General features: G+C 32.3%; 2 protein-coding genes across 2 annotated transcripts; one reads left to right on the top strand and one right to left on the bottom strand.

Moving 5' to 3' along the window:
* Window positions 1-8,458: 8,458 nt before the first annotated feature.
* On the top strand, window positions 8,459-11,091 carry LOC133698992 (GDSL esterase/lipase At5g45910-like). The gene is made up of 5 exons (XM_062122115.1): window positions 8,459-8,793; window positions 8,919-9,143; window positions 9,229-9,377; window positions 9,530-9,803; window positions 10,724-11,091. Exons 1-5 carry the CDS (start codon window positions 8,550-8,552, stop codon window positions 10,930-10,932), a joined length of 1,101 nt encoding a protein of 366 aa, XP_061978099.1. The 5' UTR covers window positions 8,459-8,549; the 3' UTR covers window positions 10,933-11,091.
* A 9,901-nt stretch (window positions 11,092-20,992) lies between these two features.
* LOC133699817 (adenylate-forming reductase 03009-like) lies at window positions 20,993-22,916 on the bottom strand. The gene has a single exon (XM_062123290.1). It carries the CDS (start codon window positions 22,773-22,775, stop codon window positions 21,132-21,134), a length of 1,644 nt encoding a protein of 547 aa, XP_061979274.1. The 5' UTR covers window positions 22,776-22,916; the 3' UTR covers window positions 20,993-21,131.
* Between the last annotated feature and the right edge of the window lie 1,097 nt (window positions 22,917-24,013).

The following is a 24,013-nucleotide window of genomic DNA, read 5'->3' as shown; positions in this document are numbered from 1 at the left end:
CAAGTTTTTGGTATGGATTTGGAATTCAAAGGGGATTAATTCTTCATATTTGCTTTGTTTGGACGTTTAAAACCCAAAATTGACAAGGAAGAAAAAATTATTACTCGGAAACTCGTCTCCATTTATATAATGTAAAATCTAAAAATTAGATCTTTTGAGATTTTAATGCAAAGTAGCCGAATGGGGGTTTCCAACGAGCCTGTCAATCTCACTAATAATTCCCAATGACACAACATAGAAGGGTTATAAAAATAAAATTTGTGTAATTATCTATGATGTTGTTACTTGGATCACCACACAAGAGAGAGCAAAAGAGAAAATACAAAAAAAGATAAAAAAATATTAGAGGAAAACAAAAAATATATATAAGTGAGAGGAGGATGCTAAAGCATCTAAAAAATAGCTAAAGATTGGTTGAGGTGGTTAAAAAATACAAAGATTGAAAGTCGATAATATATTTTCGACTGATGAAAGCCTTATTGACAAATAAAATTCAATATAAGGAAAATAAATTCAAAATTGGATGTTTACGGACCCAATTAGATTTTGTTGAAAGTTTAATTGAATTTATGAAGGGTTTAATTGCAAGAAAATTAATTTTTTAAGTCAAATTGAGCTTTAATCGGAAGAAATTAAATTTAGAGGGCCGAATTATAATTTGTAAGAGTTAATTTGGTCAAATCAGGGGCTTAATTACATAAATATTAAAGTTTGATGAGCAATTAAAAATTGTTAGAAGAAAAAAATATAAGTAAAAACAGGATACCAGAGCTCCCAAAAAATTATTAAAGATTGGTTGAAAAGGTTCAAAAATACAAACATTGAAAGTTGATAATATATTTTCAACTGATAAAAGTCTTGTTAACAAAAAAAATTCAATAGAACGAATAGAAATTCAAAATTGGATGTTTAAGGACCCAATCGGATTTTGTTGAAAGTTTAATTGAATTTGTCGCACGTGTGCAGCGTCGTGGCGAAATTTCGTTTCATCATGTGTATCTATCTAGAAAATACAGGAAATATGGGGAGACAAGGAATTCTTGTCTTTTATCAGTGGGAAGCAAGAAAAGGAAATTGCCACCTAGTATTTTGGTCACTACAAACCCTAACTGATCTCAGAGATCGAGTACGGGGACTGGTTGTGTAAAATAAATGTATGAGTACCCCAAATACATCATACCTAAGGTAAGCTGCATTGTTTAATTGTCTGATAAAAAGCTAAGGTCTTGTCGTGTTTTCTAATTGTTGGTGCATCTAAGGTTTAAGAAAAGTCCTTCTCCGTAAGAATATCCTTATCTTATCGGGTAAAAGCCTATCCGTTCTAATGTCTATATTGAAGAAACTATTTTCTAAAAAAATCTTTGAAAGACTTGGACATATGCATGAAAACAAAATATTTTTAGAACCAGATTTGTATCTTTACGGTATAAAAATACAAACCAATATTAAACAAAATTGATAAAAAAAATATGCGAGAAAATCACAAAATTTTTCAAAAGGAAATTTCTTTGAATTTTTGGACTAGGCCGGACCTGGCCCAACAAATTTTGGTCTAGGCCAGCAGTGAACAGTGGAGGACGCAGCTAAAGAAGAAGAAGAAGAATGTGAAACCCCAAAAAATTTATAATTTAAATATGCGGATGTATAACCTGCCACGTAAACATAAGACTGAAAGTGATGTATAATAGAGGGGATGACCTCCATAAAATGAATTTTGTTTTAGAATTCATAAAAATAGAGAAACTGGTAACGTGTTTTGATGAATAAAATAATGAGAGAAATAACAAAATGTTTCAAAGAAATAAGCGAGGTAATAAAGAGTACATTATAATAAAGGATAATTCAATGAAAATGGTAGGATTGATGGTGCAAGCATTAATTAAAAATCAGTGACATTACTTTGAAACGATAATAATACCCGATAAATAAATAAAGGTAGAAATTTTAAAATGAATATATTCCAAAATAATAAAATGACCTTAAAGGTTTAGAAGAATAATTGATATTATTTTATGTGAAGATTGAACAAGAAAATTTAGATAGTTGACGAAAAGTTATGAACTGACCAATTTTACATTAGAAAGCACAGCTTTCAATCCAATCGTCGGATTGGGATACAATTTTGCATGAAATCTATTAATATGTTTTCCTACATTGGTGAAAGATATCATCCCAATGGGAGTTTGGTAAAGACTAGCAATTTAAGCAGAAACAAACCGGATGGTTTACATGAAAAACAAAATAATATATAAATACATAAATGAAGGATATAAATGTAATTAGGGAAAATGTGCCTTTAAAAACAGCAAAAGGCCACCAGATTAAAAAAAGAAAAAAAACAAAAAGGGGTGAGAGATAATAGAGAATTCGGTTACAGAGAGGTGTAGGATTTGGAGGAACCAATAATGCAGTGGCCATATCTCTTGAATCCACTGTTGGATCATATTGATTTTTGGATGTATTGTTCTTCTCACAATCCTCTATTGAAGGCACAGAATCCATTGAACAGAAATCATCATTGGAAGTGTCCTGGAAAACAAAAGGAAATATACCAGCAGGGCAGTTTTGGTTGCCGGCCGTTTTCTCACTCTTTCACCGTTGGATCATGCCTATTTTGGGATATGTGGTGTGCCTAGATGTTACCTTCATTTTGGACGGTGGAGATCGGAAACTCACTCTCCGGCAAGGTTTCGTTCATGTTGAACAGTAGCTCGTCCATTTTCAGGTTAGTTCGGTTTTATTCAGATCTATGAAGATCCAAACGTTGGATTATTCTGAATTTGAGATATATTGTACACAACATAATGATATATATTCTGATCGTTGGGTTGAAAGAAATAATCAGAGGTGGATGAGTTGTTTCTATTTGAATCTATTACTAGTCTTAGTAAAACATTTAGGAAGCTTGATTTAATTACATGTTTTGATGAAACTAAAATTGTGTGGGTGTAGGGTTTATGTAAGATGTAATGGTAAAATATGTTCTTGTTATTGGTGTTGTTATATTGTGTTGTAAAATGTGTTAGGGAAGTTTGGAAATTCGGATGAAGGGACATTGAGTTTGTTGATTTAATGGATATATGTATTTAGGCATTAAAAAAAATTAGGTCTAGTGGTAATTGAAAGAAAACTTGAAGAAAACTTTATCCTCCATTTAATGCAAAGATTCGGCCTAAACATATAAATGAGAGGATGAGCTTAATTGTTTTAATTGCTATGGAATTTGAGTTGAATGAGGTTAGAATAAATATGAAATGAATGGGTAAAGGTTTATCTAGAATAATTAAAAAATGAATCATCCCTCACCATGAATGAAGGCATTCAGCCAAATGAAGAAGAAATAAGAAGATAAGACTTTGATTCATTTTCTATGTAAATTAGGTATGGATGCATATATTTGTATAAAGAAAATTAGATAGAGTGTTAATTGGAAGAATTATAAAAAGGATCCAAATTCTCATCATAATATGGAATTCAACCAAAAATGAAAATCTTGAACTTGAGTTTATTCGACCTAATGTTATAGGAATTTTTATGGGATTGTGGTTTGTTGAATGCCAAATGAATTGTGTCATGTTTGAAATAATAGATTAATGTGAGGAAAATTTTATTTTGTGGAATTTTAACGTTGTCCAAATGGATAATAAAAGGGGAGAAAAAGGTTAAATTAAGGCGTACATGAAATTATGATGAAAATATGTTGTTAAATTTACTTAAGATGAAGTAAAGTGGACTTATGAAAAAGAATTAAAAACTCATCATGAAAAAAAAAACAAATAAATAAGGTCATTCGGCCAAGAATTGGTTTGATAAGGAAAATGAATTAGTTTTAATGGTATAAATAAATATAAGGATGTGAAGTTACTAAGTTTGTACATGATGGGCTGAGTAGACAAAAATAAAATAAAATAAAATAAGATTGTTAGGTCATATTTAAAGATTTTCAGTCTGGAAAGACAAGTCATGAAAAGAAAGGAAATAAATAAATAAATATGCGAATGCATGTGTCATGCGACTTTAAATTTAAATGAATTTTAGAATGGAATTTTCAATTATTGTGGAGCCACATTTGATATGCATCTTTAATGATACATGAAAGATTGCAGAATCTGTTCAGTAGCATGAGACTTTTGCGCGAGTTCAAGCATTAGGTAGGTGTCTTACACTCAAACTTTTGTTTTTACAATACTTGTTAGAGTTAAATAAATGGTATTTTCTATAAATGTACTTGTGCTTGTGTAATTGTGAATGGTTATGTCGAGGAAAATATAGTGGACTAGCTGGTTTGAATAGAGTTAATGGCGTTACTGTACTGACTGTCGAGTTAGATGTATAATAACAAAAATGAAGTATACCGACTTTAGGGTGGTAAATTAATGGTATATTATGATTAAATTATTGATGCTCAATTTATATATGTATATTGATGATGTGTATGTGTTTAAATGATTTGTGTGAAGGAAGCAGGTGTATCACACCTTGTTTTTTTTAAGTTGTGTAAACTTATTGGTAAATTTCAGAATTTATTGTTTTATTGCTTCGATGATATTGAAATGAGTGCGAGTACCTTATGTGCAACGGTATACCTCTATTAGTTAGGATAATGTTTGAACAAATAGGAGTGACTTGCGTGTGTTGTTATGTATCAAATTAATTATGTTATTATGGTCGTAGTGTCGATAACTAAGTTTGTGTGGGAATGATGCTTAGCAACAATTGTTATAATGCATATGATGTTAAAAAAAAAGAAAAAGAAAGAATTAAAAAAAAAGGAGAAGAAAAGAAAGAAAAGGAATTGATATAAATGGAAATTTCAAGTGACATTGATTAGCTATCTGGGTTTGGATAGCTAATGGTATCAATGAGGTTTCATTGGTACCGACGTTTAGGGTGACATTGATTAGCTATCCGGGTTTGGATAGCTAATTGTATCAATGAGGTTTCATTGGTATCAGCATTTCAGACGACGTTGATTAGTAATTCGGGTTTGGATTGCTAATGGTATCAATGAGGTTTCATTGGTGCCGACATTTCTTAAATTGATTAGTCGATCCCGAGCAATTGAGTGACTAATGATGTTATTAAAGATTATTAACATCGGCATGGTTACTCCTGGTTCAGTGAAAAAGATAGGTTTATTAACTATTCTGGGTCGAGAATAGTTAATGATATCAATGGGCCACATTGGTATTGACAACCATTTCTAGTGTGATTAGCTACTTCAAGTAAAGAGGCTGATAATGTCAAGGGTTCTTGACATCGACAGCTTTGATGGTAAATCAGATATGAATAAAATTTGATACTCCAGATAAGAATAGTTAATGATACTAATCTGTTGTGTTAATATCGGTACGTGAATGTAAATGATTAGTCTATCCCAGTATTAAAAGACTAATGATACTAATGAGATTTATTAGTGTCGGCGATTACTTTCTAGAAAATAAAAGGGAAAATATTAATTAGTTATTCCAAAGGAATGAGATAAGCTAATGATACCAAGAGAGAAATGTCTTGGTATAAAGAGAGAATTGATTTATAAGGTGATGGTGTTCAAAAATCGTTGAGTTGTGTTGAGATTTCCAAGATGGAATTATTCTCAACAAATGGGAAAGGATGTTAGATGGATATTGGTAATAGATTGAAAATGCATGTTGTAAAAGAGGTTTATACCTAATTTTATGTCTCAAAAGAAATTCAATGAAGATTATTACCTATCATTGTTATTGTATGTTACTACCTTTTTATATTTATGTGTACACGTTAATTTCTATTTTTAGGTCCTTCAGGGTCATGTCCAGAATGATATTGGTTTAGTTACCTTTTGCTTTTGACCATGTAATTATTTGTAAATTAAGAGTCTTATATCCTAAAACTTGAAATGTAATATTAATCCGTAAATTTGAATATATGACTTTAATCTAATATTTGTAACTTTAAGTACCTATTTAATCATGCATGTTTAAAGTTGAAAACAAATCTTTCACTTGAGTTACATTATATGACGTTATTGAATAACATTTGTTGTGTTGATGATGATGAGTTGGGTTGAGATTCAGGATGATTGGATTAGGATGTGAATTAAAATTGGAAGTGTAATATGATTTTGTCGATAACTTGGGACCTCCTAGTATAGGGGAGACTCTGTCGAAATTTTGGTAGAAATTTGGTGGAATCGGTATATATAAAAAAACAATTTACTTGAAAATTTCTAATGTATCGTGAAAAAGGATGTTGGAAATTTGGGTTGTTACAAAGAAGAAGAAGAAGAAAAAGAAGAAGAAGAAGGAAGCTGACCTAGTGGCGCTGGTGGCTCATGGTGATGCTGGTGGCTGTTCTCGGTGGTGTGGTTGTGGTGGCAGACGATGGTTGCTGTTGGTTTCTATTTTTTTCCTTCTTCCCTGTTGCTTTCGATTTTCTCGACTCTGTTTTTATGTTCTTCTCCTTTGGTTCTCGAGTAGTGGCAGTGCTGGCTGATCACGGTGATGCTGGTGGCGGTTCCATGTGGTGTTGCTGTGGTGGCAAATGGTGGTGAAGGTTTTGGCGACTGAAGGTCGCAGTGGAGAAAGTGAGAGAGAGGAGAAAAGTTCGGCTGGTAGCAAAAATGAGGGGGGAAGGTAATTTTTTGTTGATTTTGGACTCAATTCTCTCCACCTCTAGACCATGAAAATCAAATCTATTTATAGGCGATGGAAGATGGACACCTTTTCTCTTCTGCTGCCAAATCCCGGCCCTTAATTCAACCAGAAAGCATTCTAACCATTGGTTCAAAGTAGCACTGATGAACTATCAGTTTTGTGCAGGACAAATTGTTGGTCGGGCTGGCCACTTTGGGGCCGTGCCACCGCTTCTTAGGCCTCGATCAGCCCAAATGGCTTGTATGTTTACGGGATCGTTTACGTGTATGTTTTATCCAATTTAGTGAAAAACAAGGTGTTAAATGCCTTGGAAAGGTGACCACTCAATCAGCCTCGTTGGAGAAGAAGATGAATAGTAATTTTTCTGCCAATTACGCTTTAGTCCTTTAATTTGTAATTTATCTCTAATTACACCCTGATTGGCCTCAAACTTTCAATTTTATTCAATTTCATCCTTGACAAACTTCAACTCAAACCCTAGATTTTAGCGCCCTTTTCCCTTTGGTCTCTGGTTCTGAATTTATTCAATTAAGTTCTTAATTGGCCATCAAACTTCAATAATTATGCAATTAAACCCCTGATTTGACCAAATCAACTCTAAAAAATTTTAATTTGACACTAAAATTTTAATTTCTTCCAATTAAAGCTCAAATTGACTTTAAATTTTTTTTTTTCTTGCAATCAAACCCTCCATGAATTCAATTAAACCTCCAATAAAATTTAATTGAGTCTATAAATATTTTTTTTGGACCTTTCTTCTTCAATTTGAATTTTCCTTGTCAACATGGCTCTCCATCTTTAATAACATACTGTCAAATTTTAATCTTTGAATTTTTTAACCTCCTCAACCAACTTCTAGCCATTTTCTAGACGCTTCGACATCCTCTTCTTACTGTTATTATGTTTTTTGGATTTTTTTTGTTTTTAGTCCGAATATTTTTTGTTATTTTTTGGAAGAGAAAAGGTGACTTTGGGGAATAACTCAAAAATAGGTTATGACAGAATTGATGGAGGGTTTAATTGCAAGAAAATTGATTTTTTAAAGTCAATTTAGGCTTTAATTGGAAAAATTTAAAGTTTAGGGATCGAATTATAATTTGTAAGACTTAAGTTTATTAAATTAGGGGCTTAATTGTATAAATATTGAAGTTTGATGAGCAATTAGGCACTTGCTCGTAGAAATCCAAAAACAAGGATCAAACTAGAAAATGCATGAGAATATAGGAGTTGAAATTAACCGAATCAGGAACCAAATTAAAAAAAATTAAAAGGTTGTTGATTACTTGAGGGTCAAAATACACAAATTCAAAACCAAAGATCAAAATAAAAAAATTAGCTAACTTTAGGGCTAGTATTTGAGTTTGACAAGAATGCAATTGAATTGATTCTTAAAATCAAAATCTCAATTAAGAACTTCATTGAAAAAAGAAAAATTATAAATTATAAAGCTCAATAAAAAAAATAAAAAAATTATCAATACTAATAAATGAAATTAAAAGGAAAAAAAAAGAAAAAGAACAGAAAAAAAGCGAAAAACAAGAGAATAGAAACCAAAAAGCTGTTTCATCAAACCATGAGGAGGTGAATATTGAATTCACATCTTTTTATAGTTCTTATTAACTAAGATGCTGAGTAACAAATTTCTCAAAAGTGACTTGTATTGGGTAATCGCATAAAATATAAAAGAATATTGAGTGAGATCACGGGGTCGGGAAGGATCCAGGCAAACCATAATAATAAATGAGATGCAAAATCTGGTGGAAGTTGCCTATAATAAAGACACTTGTGTGGAAACCGAAGACAGATAGCTTTCCTATATATAAATTATAACAAGAACTTCAGAGTACTAGGACGTTTAATTTGTAAAACCTCTTGCAACCTAATTAACCCCATCATTTTTCACTGATCGTGAAGATGTTGATCACCCTAATTCTTTCCTTTTGCCTCATTTTCGGTTTCAATGTCGAAATAGTTTCGACAACTCCATTGCAGTATGACTCAATTTTCAACTTTGGTGACTCTCTTAGTGACACTGGAAATTTCCTTCTTTCCGGTGCCATGGCATTTCCTGTGATTGCAAAGCTCCCATATGGTGAAACCTTCTTTCGACACGCAACCGGCCGGTGCTCCGATGGACGTCTAGTTGTTGACTTCATCTGTACATATATTTAAATGCCATCTCTTCCGTTTTATTACTTTGAGTACTTAAATTAACTGCATGAACAACACGTTTACAGAACGTTTTTTTTTTGCTGTTGTTGTTGTGTGATCGCTGAAATGTAGCTGAGGCATCTGGGTTGCCACACTTGCCACCCTATCTAGCACTTGGCAAAGATCAGCTGCATTCCTTTCATGGAGTAAATTTCGCTGTTGCTGGAGCTACTGCTCTTGATGCTAAATTCTTTTACGACCAACGTATTGGAAAAATTATGTGGACAAACGATTCATTGAGTGTTCAGCTTGGATGGTTCAAACAGTTGAAGTCCTCTCTTTGTACCAGCAAACAAGGTGAGAGTGACAAAAGTTCATAACACACTCATATTTGTGTTTACCTTACCACATGCTTCTCTTTTTGCCACTTTCTTTTCACCAGAATGTGATAATTACTTCAAAAAATCGTTATTTCTTGTGGGAGAGATTGGAGGAAACGACTATAATTATGCCTACTTTGCTGGTGGAAGCATTAAACAATTGAGAGCTTCTGTGCCTCTTGTTGTTGAAGCAATTGCTAAGGCTACCAGTGTAAGTTACATCGCATTAATTACATCAAGACTGATACAGAAAAACACCTACAAAAAAAAAGGGAAAAAAACATGATGGCTATGTTTTTTTCTGGTTACTTCTGAAAGTAAATTTCTCTCTTATATTTTTATATATGTGGGATATTGTGTTAGTTTTTGATAGAAGAAGGGGCTGTGGAATTGTTGGTGCCGGGGAATTTGCCGATTGGATGCTCGGCAGTGTATCTGACCTTGTTCGGAAGTCCTAACAGAACAGACTATGATCGGAATGGGTGTTTGAAAGCTTACAATGCTTTCTCCAAGTACCATAACAATCAACTCAAAACAGCCCTGCAGATGCTGAGACAAAAATACCCACATGCTAGGATCATATATGCTGACTACTATGGTGCAGCCAAGCGTTTCTACCACGCGCCACAACATCATGGTAAGTCTTTTGAACTATTTGCTAGAACTAGCAAGCAAAAGACCATTACACCCTATGCTTTTTTTTTTAATAATTGATTTTATTAAAAAAATAGTTATTTAAATAATAACCAAAAATAAATAAATAAGAAAACTTATACTGAAATATAAAAAAAACTGACAAAATAAATCAAATATAGTATCAATAAGTCCCATGTTGATTTGTTTAAAATTTAATATCATCTATAACAATTAAAAAATTAAATTCTAAATATACAAACCGGTAACTAAAACTTTCTAGATTTTCAACATAAAAATATCTAGAATATGGTTAGAAGTCACTTCCAAATATTTTTAAAAAAATGTAAGTTTTTTATTTTAAATTATATATTTTTTTGTTTTTGAATTTTTTTAATATGTTAATATAAAAATAAATTTTAAAAAATAAAAAAAATATTTTTTTAATATATTTTAAAATTTAAAAAATATTTTACAAAATAATTTCTATCGATTTTGAAAGACCAGCTTCATGTCATAATATTTATTAGATTACATCATGTATCACAATAAAGAAGAGCCCACCTGTACCAGCAGATGTATTTATTGGACCACCCATTTATATAGGTAGTTTGAATGTTACTATTAAATAAGTTTTTATAAAAACAACTTTATTTTATAGAAAACTTAACGTTAAGTATTCCAATAAAAGTCCTTAATTAAGAAATCAAAATAACTTAACAATAAAACTAATGTATGTGAAAGAATAGTTTTGGTGTAAAATTGATAATGTTTCAATAATCTGATGCTATATATATATTATTTCGACCCGTGATTCTATCTCCGATAATAATCGCCTCTGGAAAAAGAACAATTAATACATTACCTACCTACATTTTCATATCTCCAACATCACAGAGTAAGAAATATTTTTATAACATGCAGGATTTACAGGTGGAACTCTGACGGCTTGTTGTGGAGGGGGTGGGCCATACAATTTCAATAACTCGGCAAGGTGCGGGCACATAGGCTCAAGAACATGTAGCAATCCTTCCAGCCACGCAAATTGGGATGGAATTCACTTGACAGAAGCTGCTTACAGGTACATTGCCATGGGTTTGGTCAGCGGCTCTTTCACTACACCACCTCTGTGAATCTCTCTTAAATAAACCCTTATCGTGACTGAAATCATGGCTGTCTACCTTGTCGAGTGATTTATTAGCTAGTGAAGCCTGTTGTTTCGGTTTGTTGAACCTTGCTGCTTTCTCATCTGTACTGGTATCTTTCGATGGAAAGCATTTTTAATCCAACAATATATATATATATATATATATATATATATATATATATATATATATATATATATATATATATATATATATATATATATTGTAACTGTGTTCTCATCCTGTGTATGTCTGATAAATTCAACGAAGGTTTTTCCGTAAATTCATGTGAAACATATGAAAATTCAAATCTGGAAAATCAGAGAACAGACACAAGAAAAGAAGGAGCATCATGTCCATAAAAAAAACCTGAAGATGCAGCTCATATTTCCCACTCTAAATCTAAACAAGTATTAATTATCCCCATCCACTTGCAATAAGTGGTCGCAAGCCAGTAACCTAAAGTTGTCGGGCAACTTATTTATTTTATTTTCCTTCCTTTTGATTTCATAATAATAGTATCCTTAATTAATAAAGATTAAATCTCTTTCTAAATAGTCTTAAAGATGTATTCACTACAACGACCAAATTCATTAATTAGAATTAACAGTGCCCTGTGAACGAGAATAATATAATTATTATTATTTTGATTAGGGTCTAAAATATCTTTCTCTTTTTAATTGTACAGTATAATGATTAAGATGCCTTGAAATACAAAAAGTTGCTTTGATGTGGGGTGATTGTCTTTTTGTTTAAAAGAACCCATTAAATTTACTTTGTTACCCCTTGAAACAAACATATTTTAACTGGGATCTAAAGGCTTATTAATCTTTTTGTTTTTATCTTTTTGCAATTATCGGGTCAAGACATGGTCAAGTTAGTCTTTTACTTAGAAAATGAATAATAAATTTACTTAGTTACCCTTTCAATAAAAAAAAAATTCTTAAATTGAAGTCTAAGAGCTTATTCATGTTTCAATATTTTTGTAATTATATATATAGTCAAGATAGGGGCAATTTAATACTTTTTTAAATAATATTTAAAGAAGAAAGTTTGTTGGCGCCTTCTGTTCACGTGCTAACATATTAAGCCACTTTGCATGCTTCAAGCGGCGCATATAAAGGATTTAGATGATGAAAATTACCTATTCATAGCGACATTAGAAAGATCACGACATCCTCTACCAAATGAGGTGGCGCGTATGGTGGTCTGGTGAGCTGTTTGGCTTCGACAACATTTTCTCTTTTCCTCTTTCTCTACCTTGAAAAATATGTTGTTCAATCAGAAAATCCATGTTGTCCTTGTATTTTATCTCGGTATTTGATTATGTCCTCTTGCTTATGATTGTATGATTTGTCTTAATTTTTTTTGTGAATTTTAAATTTCTCTTTTATTTTACTCTTGATTAAAATGTTATTTTTCCTTTTATTTTGTTTTGGTTTCATGTTCGATCCTTTTTTTTTTAGGTTTTTGTTTTGATATTTTTGGTTAAATGTTTGATTTTTTTCAATTTTATCCTTGAAACAATTAATGTTAATTCTTCCCTTATTTTTTTTTGTTTAGAATTTTGTCTTTATTCTTTTATATTACTATTTTTTGGGGGACCTTTTATCAATTTTTTTAATTCTTTTTTCTAATTTCATCCTCTAGCATTGAAATGTTAATTTTCCTCTTATTTTGTTTTGATTTTAGGTTTTTGTTCAGAGTTTTTTTTGTGAAATGTTTGAATTTTTTTTAATTTCACCCTTAAAATTAATGAATGTTATTTACCCTTTTATTGTTTTTGTTTAGCATTTAGTTTTTATTCTTTTCTATTACTTTATTTTAGGGGGACTTTTATCAAATTGATTTTTTTTTCATTCTCTAACATTAAAATGTTATTTTTTCTCTTACTTTGTTTTGGTTTCAAATTTGATTCCTTTTTTTTTTATTTTAAATTTTTAACTTGATTTCTTTTATAAAATGTTTTTTTCTTTTTAGAATGTTAATAACAATGATGGTAATGAGATAATGATATCTGTTTTGATATATATTAATTAGAAGCTCATCAAAGATTTTTTTTGTACAAATGTTTAATTTTAATTATTCACTTTTTAGACGAAAAATAGATTAAAATTTTTAAATAATTGGTATAAGATATACACATAAAACGGAACCATATGCTTTATTAGATTGTATACGGACCGCTTATATTTAATTTTTTCGCCCAAACTTTCGATGATAATATCAATCAATGATTGCTATATTTATACAATATTTGAATATCCGGTGATGTAAAGTCACATGTATTTAAGTGTTTTTATCTGTATATTTTAATATATTGTATTAAAAGTAGAAGATTTAATTCTTCATATATTATATATAAATCTCTTTTTTTTTATACAGAGTTTTATTATCATTCTTTTCTCAAAATTATAACTAACTGGAATAAAATTATACAATAATAAATATATTTTTTTTGGTTATAAAACGTGGCCCTAGGTCCAAATCACAAAATGATATTACTTGTTATCATTAGGGTTAGAAAATAAAAATAAAAAATAGTAAAAAACTTCGTAAGAGATTCATTGAGAAAAGAATTAAAGAAAGAAAAATGAAAGAGAATTCACTTGAATGATAAATTCCTTGATTATATAAGTAGAATAAAAAAGGAAATCCAATGAAATATACGAAGTTTTTGCCAGAAAATTAGAAAGGCAACTCAGTGGTCTTTCAAGGATATGATAAAACTTCCTTGCTTTTGCTTAAAACCCATTTTCAGCCTGCCGTAGGTTTTTGCTGCACAATGAGGCCTGTGTTCAGAACAGATAAAAAATACTTGGCAAACTACATGTTTAAAGTGATCCAGCCCACACTACCAATTAATGGTAGGAGGGTTTAAAAATATAATAATGATGATTTTTTAAAATATTTTTTATTTAAAAATATTTAAAAATAATATATATTTTTTAAAAATTTATTTTTAACACAACATATGAAAATAATCTGAAAATATAAAAATATTAATTTTAAATAAAAAAATTAATTTATTTTTAAAATACTTTTAAAACGTAAAAATTAACAACTTCTTAACCACTTTAACTCACACCTCTAGCAGACCACCAAGGCGACAAAGAAACCAGGCATCCATAAATTACTTGAATCCCAATCAAAAGAAAAGAACAAGGTGACAATTGCAAAGCTCTTTGGCAGGTCTGAATCAACAAAAGTACGGATAGAGGGAATCATAGGTTCATTCAAATCTCTTGGGTTTGGCTGGATAAACCTACGGATGCCGGTGGTTCAAACACTCTTTAGAATTCTGAAAATATGTGTGGATGAGTAGAAGGAAATGAGAGAAAAATCAATAGAGGAAAAGAAAATGGATGTGGGAGTGTAATTGTCTGTGTTCATGTTCAATTGGAAATGAGGAAAATATATTCAAGGAGGAGTAAATATGAGTTAGTTTTTGCTATTTATGGATTTGTCTTTTTTTTTTCCTTTTTATTAAAAAGCATTAACTTAGGTTTCTTGGTGCAATCAAGAACTCACCTTTTGCTAGTTTCTTTTTGCTATTTCTTATTATATATTCGGATAACTCTTACTTCTTAGTTTTATAAGTTCTTTATGCTTTTACATGTGTGAATTTTAATTGCATAAACACAATCCAAATTCCAAAGCATCCATTTTCGAGATTAAAAAAATAAAAAAAAACCTTACCCGATACTCTAGCAACCTATCCAGAATATTGAGGCAGCTAGCCCAACCTAATGCGAAGTCTTTAAAACCGTGTTGTATTTTATTTTATAATAATCGATTATTCTTTCAAATAAGATGATATTGAAGCAAAGCCATTATGAGAGTGGCTTGCCGAAGGAGCAAGGCAAGGCAATTATGTAGAAAAGAAATGGTAAGGCAAGGGAAGAAACCCAGAAGCAAACTACAGCGAATCGTGTTGTGTTATTATTACCATATCAACACGCATCGAAACATCAACAACCACATTATTGGTCAATGATTTATGGTCAGACGCTTAATGAGAAATGATATGGAGAACCCTGCAACTTGCCAATGATGGAATTTCATTTTGATTAATTGGAGCTTAAAAAACTCAAGTTGATGACGGTATACAGAAGCCAATATGCTTACCAAATCCACGTTCGTAAGCACATTCAAAAGACGGTGAATATTGCCATAAACACAATCCAAATTCCAAAGCATCCATTTACAAATTGTTATTAAATGTTGGATGTTCTTGGGCGATGTGCTCCTCACTAGAAGAGTTTATTTATAATTAGATTTTAAATAGGTCATTTTCTCCAAAAAAGTAGATCCACAAAAAATACGTTATCATGAAGAATTCATTTGAATTCAAACCATTCATTTTTGATTTATGGCCATAACTCAATATCGGGTGGTATCAATGTAAACGTTAGACTTCTGCAGCATTTAAGAAAGTGGGATTCACTATCAGAGGGGCTCAACCTCTGAAGTGCATGCATGTTCGTCAACTGCCATTTCCAGCTTTATGATATTGACTTCCTGTTCAAAGTCTTCCTCTATTCCCTTGCAGAGCATCTTCAGCACAAAATACGGCAAGTCCACACCTCTAGTCATACGTTAGCAAACAAACCGGCTGCCTAACGTCATCCTGCAACGTTTGAAGGATTCTCGATCATGCATATTGACTTGCTGTTCAAAGTCTTGCCATTAACAGATGCATTTATCAATTATCTGGGATATTCGATTCTTTACGCGGACTCGATATTTTGTTTTTATATTTTTCATCGTTTAGTTATGTATGTTCTTTATTATAGTATCTACAAACAATTGGAATTGGTACTTAAATTTTTTTTTTTTGGTTTTGATCACTAATATATTTTTTTTATATAAAAGAGAAATTTGAATTCAAAACTTTTTAGGATAGAAAAGATACTAATATCAATTAAACTTAAATCTATTAGCTAAATAAATTTACTTACAAAGGAACGGATAAAAGAAGCTGAGATGTTTAGTTTCCATACAATAAGGTCTAATAATAATGATTACAAGAGACCTATGGTTCATTTCTTTCCAATGAGTTTAAGATCGACCAGATTTATTGAAACAAGAACTTAGAGAGAGACTTCAGTACTATATGGAAAACGAAGCAAGATAAAGAACTTCTAGCCATAATGGGTTGGCTCTTAGCAGACCATGAGATGAAATCGGATTTCCTCCACTAGACCTTATAGTATCTTTGTTAAAAAACTAATTTTGTCAAACAACTATCTCAACTCAATAGCTTAAACTGTTAAATGAAATCTTAAGATATGATTTATATTATTCTTTAACACACCCTCTCAAGTGAAAGCTCTTTAAACTTGAAACTTGCATAAGTTCACATTACATTGTACTTAATTTTTATCAAATAAATGGGGATGATGAGATTCAAACTCATGACCGTTTGGTCATTAAGGCTGTAATACCATGTCAAATTAAGAACCATCCCAACTCAATAGCTTAAACTGTTAGGTGAGGTCTCAAGATATGATTTATATTATTCTCTAATAAATTCGATCTCAAAATTTAAATTGTTAGGTGAAGTTTCAAGATATAATTTATATTATTCTCTAACACATCTTCTTAAGTAAAAACCTTTTGAACTTAAAACTTGCACAATCTCATACTATCTTGTGTTTAATTTTTATTAAATATTAAATAAGGATGATAAGATTCAAACTCGTGACTACTTGATCATCAATGCTCTGATACCATGTTAAAAAATCAATTTAACTCAAAAACTTAAACTGTTAAATGAGATTCTAAAATATAATTTATATTATTCTCGAACAATATGAGATAACAACTAAATCCACATCAATTCAAGCTTATAGTTGATTTACAGGTGAGACAATGAATAATCAGCCTTTAACAACAATCTTTTTAATCTACCTTATAACCCTCTTGCAAGCCTACCAACCGGCCTTCCAACCAAGTTGGAGCTAACTTGAATTGGCATAGTTTATTTACTGAGAAAGCGATATCTTGTCTTGTGCGGCAATGTAAATTGGAAAGAGCCAACCATGTGATTGTAAGGTTATCGATTCTTTATAAGTTCAACTTTAAGTCTTGTATTGGATGCCATAGGGGTTTTGATTGGTTTTGTCTCTTCCACGAGTGTTCTGGCTATTAAAGAAGAACACATTACCTTGTTTAGTCACTTCGATGGTCAAAGTAATGAACCTATCTCTAATCATGTAGCTTAGACTAACTCTACTGATAATCTTTTCACAATTGAATCAAGTAAAGAACTACAAACCCTGTTATCTACATAAACAAGTAGGTAGATAGCTTCATCTCCAAGATGAGCCATTATTTGACTATTTGAAGTCATTATCTGTTAGTAAAGAAATAAACCTTTGAGGCCATACTTTTTTTTTTTAGGAGATCAATTTTGCTTTTCTATTTTTTTAAATTTGTTCTTTTTTTTTCTGTATTTTACTTTAGCTATTAATTTAATAATCTTTTTAATATATTCTCGATGATTATCTTAAAAAAAAACCCTTTGATAAAATGCTTTCCATACTTGATTCAAGTCATACAAGACTTTTAAAGTTTCCACACACAATCAGGACATGTCTAATTCACGAACCTTGTGGTTATAGCAAGTTATCATCCTTTAAGTATTAAGAAAGGCATTCAAAATGTCCTAGTACTTTCATGTTTCATTCTTCGCAAACAGACAAATGAAGAATAGTTAGAATGGTAATTGTATTCATTATTGGATTGAAAGTGGTTGAATAATCAATGCCTTCCTAATGTGCGTAGTCTCAGGTTACTAAACTCGTTTGGCATCTATTTACAGTTCCATCTAAATCGTGGTTGACTTTAAACAACAAATTGTTATTGTTTACGACTTTAGCATTAGTTAGTCTGGGTATTAGAGTCGTGCCATGAATAATCAACGCAAAAATTTCAACCTCTAGCTAGGGCCTCTTGTTAATATTTGTGCCTCATTGCTTTTGTGTAAAAGGATACAGCTCAAGCACACACACCCTCTGTCATTTGAAGTTTTTCTAGCTCTGTAGTAGTAATTCTCTTCTTCACTATGAATGACCTTAATTCCATTAAATGCTAATTGGACAAGACATTAGTGCTGGCCCTTAAGAACACAAGTGTGACTTGTAGGAGGAATAGATGGTTGTGCATGGAGATGAACATCTTCAGGATCATAATGGTATTTTGTTCATGCTAATAGATCAGATTTAGTTGATCCATTGCTTATAAGAGAGGTAGTAGATGCATCAGGTATTTGAGAGTGCTTCTTGAGGATGTATTGATGGAGCTAGGATTGCATTGCTTATAGTTAACCAAGGTCTTGTGAGAGTCTGCTTTCGACAAGTGCCAAGTATAGATTCTGATCCTTCTTCTAATAAAGAAGAGAGTGTTCATCATACCTGATATGCCATCACAACTATATTCACCTGGAGTCAGGATCAAAGTGGTAATAACGTTGATGCTCTCCTGAAAAACCTAGAAAAACATAAGGTACACTTCTAAAATAAAATCCATGGATATTGTAAGGTTTTAGTAATGGACATTAATCTTCGGATCCAAACACCTCGACAAAGGAAGTTTACCATACACATATTGCAAAGGTAATCCAACGTCCACAATATGCCTAGCTAGGCTTCCTGTATGCCAATGTATATGCAATACTAAACTGTTTCAGGTAAGAATTAACTGTAAGATATCCTCCCCATAGCTTTAATTTGAAGTCTTGACAAATTGCCTTGTTGCAAGTTTATGATACCGAGAATAGATTCCGACCACCTTACTTTTCTGGTTTTTGGCATATAACAAACTGTATTTACTGCAATCATCTAAGTACGAAGACAACCAAAAATCCTCAGTTTAGAAATGTAATTAACCATGACACCATCATTCGAAACTTTCCATATTTTTACTGCTTGATGACACACCATTATTCCTCTAAAAGATAGGATAACGTAGTTCGATCAAAATCAAGATTGAAGAGAAATTTTACTTTTGACTTCAACTGCTTTGCTCAATTTGAAATGTATAGAAACCTAAAGGTTATTTTCACATTCTTAACTGCCCAACCAAAACTAACTGCTTAAATCATCAAATTTAAATATCCAACCCAATCAAGAAATGAATATATGTAACTTGAAATGTCAGCGCATGCACCGGACCAGACATATTCAATGGCAATGGCTGGTCAAAGCATATCACATGACGACATGAGCACTTCTTTTATCGAAATTGAGAATTAATCTAACTTATTTTGGAAAGTTTCCATTGTCCCAGTACCGAAATTTCTGTTTTTAATGAGCTTCCCATCGATCTTTCAGGAGTCGCACTAGGTTTTATCTTCTTTGCATAAATATTTGGTAATTACACTTAACGATTTGAAATGATTAATACTCTTTGACAATCATGGAGAAATAAGATTCTTTAATTAAGGAATGGAACCATGTATTATAACATGTTCCTCCATTGATTGATAATGACTCAATGCTTTTCTGTATGCGTGAGACGCAACAACAATCTACTTTTTAAATCTCCTAAAAAGGAAGGATAAGAAAGTTTAATTTGACATCCAAATAAACTAATAATAACTTGAAAGATCACATTTCAATTTTTTTTGTTTAATATGTTTTTTAATTAAATTATAATTTCCATAGGGAGAGACTTTTAGAAAATAACAAAGTATTTATATTTATATTTGATTCAATGAAATTGAAATATTTCGAGATATAAAAATCTGAAGGAAAAAAAGAAGCAATTTTTATATGAAATAAACCTTGAATTCAAGAGTAGTTTTTTTAAAAAATCTTGAAATATTTAGAGCCCAAATGAATTTAATCGAAACTTTTGAGGGTGTCATGAGCCCCTCTAGCCATGTTTGGTTCAACCTCCAAATACAAGTTTTTCTTTTTGTTGGTCAAACGCAACTATTTTCAAACTCTAAGAAAGTAATTTCACAGTGTTTATATGGTAAAATTATTCTTATTATTTTTTATAGGTTATGAATTCGATTTTTTCTTTATTTCAAATGTTTATCTCTTTCATAAAAATAGATCCATTAATTAATAAAATATCATTTATTATTATCTGAAAACCATAATTTTTTTTACTCTAAAGCTGCTATACCCCATGTTAAGTTTTTAAGAGAAACTCCAACAAAACATCAAGAGGCTCCATATAAAAAACTACGTAAAGTTCTATATGAACACCAAGCTAGCTAATCTATCAACATGGCTATTTACTTTTCAATGTGTATGGAGAATTCCAATCCTGATCCAATCCCTTGTTTTAAGTCTCTTATATAGCTCCCCATCATCAATTCATTAAATTTGTAAAAGATGAACCAATTTGGAATAGCCCAACTGATAAATATATATTCTCCTTGAGAAATATCAGGTGTAATATCTCATATAATGCAACACGGTCGATTAAAGCTAAATTTAGCCAAGTACGGGGATTAACCATTTCTTTTTTGGTCACCAAGTACTAGGATTAACTTCAGTACACCTGCAAAAATAAATTTCTCGTGAAACGAAAGATAAGCTGAAATAATTAAGAGAAAATTATAAACAAATAAAAGATGAAAAATAGGGCAGCATATGTATATGGCGTTGTATGTGGATATTTGATATGTTGTTCTTATTCAAGATAAGCTGAAATAATATTAATTGTGGGTAAACTAAGTATGAAGATATAGGAGAGAAAGAGGGGGGAGAGAGGGCGGCTTTTAATTATTTTTCCCGTGTGCCTCATCCCATAAAATCTCTTGTGAACCATTGCTCCCATTCTTCCCCCGAAAAGAAGCCTCTTAATTTCCCTGCACACAGCCTTTTATAAGCTGTGTGAAGGGTCTTGTATAAGTGCTCCACCGTATGAGTGGAGCACTTCCACAATATTGCTCGCGCTTCAGTCCTCCACAAAGTGGGGCACTAAAACGGGGCACTGATAATATTAGTGTTTTTTAGGTGTATCATCACATTCCTATATTAAATAACTTATGGAAATCAGTCCTGTTGTTCAGTGAGTGGAACGATAATTTTATCCAGAATCGTTCTTTGATAATGTAAAAAGATGAGGAACAATTGCATTCCAGTACAGACACACATTAGGGCACCAAATACACACATTAGGACAACTAAAAAAGAAATGAGATACGATGTTCAATAGTGATTGAACTAAGAGTCCCAAATAGGACCGAAGGCTGCAATCCCCGCTGCTTTGCAAGAATTAACGACATCTCTGCTTCCTTCTGGATTGCTAGTAACAATGACTACTTCTGCTCTCCAATTTTTAGCAGCATCAACACTCATTTGGGACACATTGGGCCGACCGAGCACAGCTGTATCATGCACAATCACTTTGTCTTTAGGATGTCCGCTCATCATCTCTTGAATTTCTTTGCCAAAGTTTTGTTCAATCCCTTTGGCCACCCAAAGTACACATACGCTGGCTCGACATGGCTGCAAAAGGAATGACAAGAAAACACAGATGCCAGAACCTGTCGCCACTAAAAGAACCCTGTCATACAAATTCACCAGGTAAGGCAAACCAGCAAAGTGCACTTGCCTAACCCACAAATGGCTCGGTGGGTTTGAGACCAAGGACTTGGTGAAGTCACCAACAGCACCAGCAAGCATCATATGCTCTGTTTTCCCATCAGAAATGATACCGAAAGCATGCCATTCGGATAATGGGGATGGGCTAATCCTTCCCAATATACCAGCTTTGACACCTCCTTCAAATTTTATGATTGAGGCATGACCAGAAGCAGCAGATACTTTGACAGGAACTCGTCTCACTGTTATCCATGGGATGATAATTAGAACTGTAATTGCTACTGTGAACCAAAACTCTTGTTGTTTGATCATCCTGGAGCATAGTTCATTACTATAGGATTTGGTTTTGGGGTCATACGAGATAGTGAGAATGATGAAGGCCCAGAGGAGAGCTAGAGCTGTCCATCCAGCAAACCTGTGAAACCTTTCAAAGACATTATGATGAAGATGGCGGACGAGAGGGAATGCAGCCAAACAAGAGAGACAGAGGAGAGAAAGAATAATAGAGGCCACTCCTACAATCTCTGGCGAAGTGTTTTCTCTGTTCTTAAGAGTAAGGACTAAGGCATATATGAGCCAAGCAACTGAAGAAATTCCACAACTGCTGTGTATGCCACCAAGACTTTGAAGTAGAGATGTGGTGGCGGTTTTGATTGGGAGAGGTATCCAAGACCTCCCAATGACCTTGACTGCGATCCAGAAAACAACTCGCAAAAACGCCTCACTCCTGCAGAGAGTCAAAGCAAGAATGTTGGCTATGGAGAACAGGGCAGCTCTATTTCTTGCATATGGGAATTTCCCAGTTGCTGCAAGTACCAAACCAGTGATGTTCAGGGTCAAGCAAACGACAAATAGTCGCTTGTATACGGTGAACAAGCCTTGGTCCAGCAATATCACCGACAGTCTTGATTCTTGCTTTCGAGCAGGTTTTGATGGCTGCTCTAGCTTAGTTGCAGATGGAAACGGAGCTAGTTTCTGCTCATTTTCCTCCACTTTACCTTCTTCTAGCACTGCCAAAGAAATGTCATCTTGATCATCCTCACCATCAAGATCAAGATCACAGAAATGGCTACTGGGTCTACTTGAAGACCTGTAGATAGAAGGGAACACCTTGGAGGAGCTTCCTAGAGTCCAAGGAAGCCAAATTCGTGTGCTGCCTCCCGCCTCATCATTGGATGGTGCAGAAATGGCAAATAGATTTTCATGAGGTTTGATTTCGAAGGATACTCCTCGGCAGCTTGAAAACCTCACAGGAGATTGCATGTTTCTTTATCTTTCCTGACAAGAAAAAAAAAAGAAACTTTGTCCTTTTTGGTCACAACAAAGAAGCGATTTGTAAGTACAGAGAAATCTGGAGATATTTATGAGAAGCTAGGGTAGTTGTGGTCTTAAATGGCAAGGCAAAACTGGCTATTTATAGTGTTTAGAGAGAGATAAATGGGGCTAGATTCCAGGAGATTATTAAATTATTACAGATAATTCCTTACATAAAAGCCAAGTTAACTGGAATTCGACCAACAGCCCAACATGCCAGTTATATCAAGTAAACTATTATACATGGGGCTTCAACTCCTTAAGGTAAAGCTTGTAAACTAGTCTATCTAAGTAAATTTCTGTGAAATGAAGCTATTTATTTGTCTAAAAAGAAAGGAAAACGAGGAGGAGGAGAAGCTTCCCAATTAAGGTTCGTCAAAAGGAACATTTTGCAAGAAAAGCTTACGTAACCCCTAAGGATTCCGTGTGCAGAAACCGAATGGAAAATGCAAGAAAAGCTGAAGGCAAATACATTGTTAGCCAGATCAATGGAAATTTCATGTATTTTTCAGGTCAACTTTTAATAATTCTGAGATTTATAAGACTCAAATTAATAAGTTTTCATGTAATTTTGATTAGCTTAAATTAACCCGTTGACTAAGTATATTTATCTTACCTCTTAAATTTTATATTCACTGCAAGGAGATATCGACATGAGTGGTTTATAATAGTAATAGCCAGCTCTCGGTGAGAATAAAATGAAGTCGGCTTACATCGCATGCGTTGCAAATGGCTATTGTTACCATTCTTTTATGACATGAATAGTGTCATTTTATCAATCGAAAATGACTTGATAGGTTTGGATTAACGTCCCGAAGGAAGGCTCAATTGTTAATACTTTTCACCTTTATCATTGAGTTGAGATAATTTAATTAGTTCAAAAACACAACTTTTCAATTCAAATCTGACCATCTGTCATGACGTGAGCTTAGTACGTAGTGGAAGGCCATTCTCCTTTTATTATAAACACCGGCTTGCTTCAATGACCAATTTTATAAATCATTTGTGTAATTTTAATTGTTTACTAGATAAAACCTTCTCTCACAACTCTCCATCGTTCCCAGAGAAAAAAAATAATGTAAATTATATTTTATACCTTATTTATAGTTTAAATTAATAAATAAATTATCTCAATAAAAATATAATTTATATTATTTTCTAACATATTATTTTAAATAAATATTATT

Source organism: Populus nigra, chromosome 7 (assembly GCF_951802175.1).
Source record: "Populus nigra chromosome 7, ddPopNigr1.1, whole genome shotgun sequence".
Classification (NCBI taxonomy): Eukaryota; Viridiplantae; Streptophyta; class Magnoliopsida; order Malpighiales; family Salicaceae; genus Populus; species Populus nigra.
Note: the sequence above shows the minus strand (reverse complement) of the source record. Positions and strands in the feature narration are given on the sequence as shown.

Coding starts and splice junctions, on each gene's coding strand:
- LOC133698992 (XM_062122115.1), top strand. CDS start 8,550: ATGTTGATCACCCTAATTCTTTCCTTTTGCCTCATTTTCGGTTTCAAT. Junction 9,144..9,228: donor TCTTTGTACCAGCAAACAAG/GTGAGAGTGACA, acceptor TCTTTTCACCAG/AATGTGATAATTACTTCAAA. Junction 9,378..9,529: donor CAATTGCTAAGGCTACCAGT/GTAAGTTACATC, acceptor ATATTGTGTTAG/TTTTTGATAGAAGAAGGGGC.
- LOC133699817 (XM_062123290.1), bottom strand. CDS start 22,775: ATGCAATCTCCTGTGAGGTTTTCAAGCTGCCGAGGAGTATCCTTCGAA.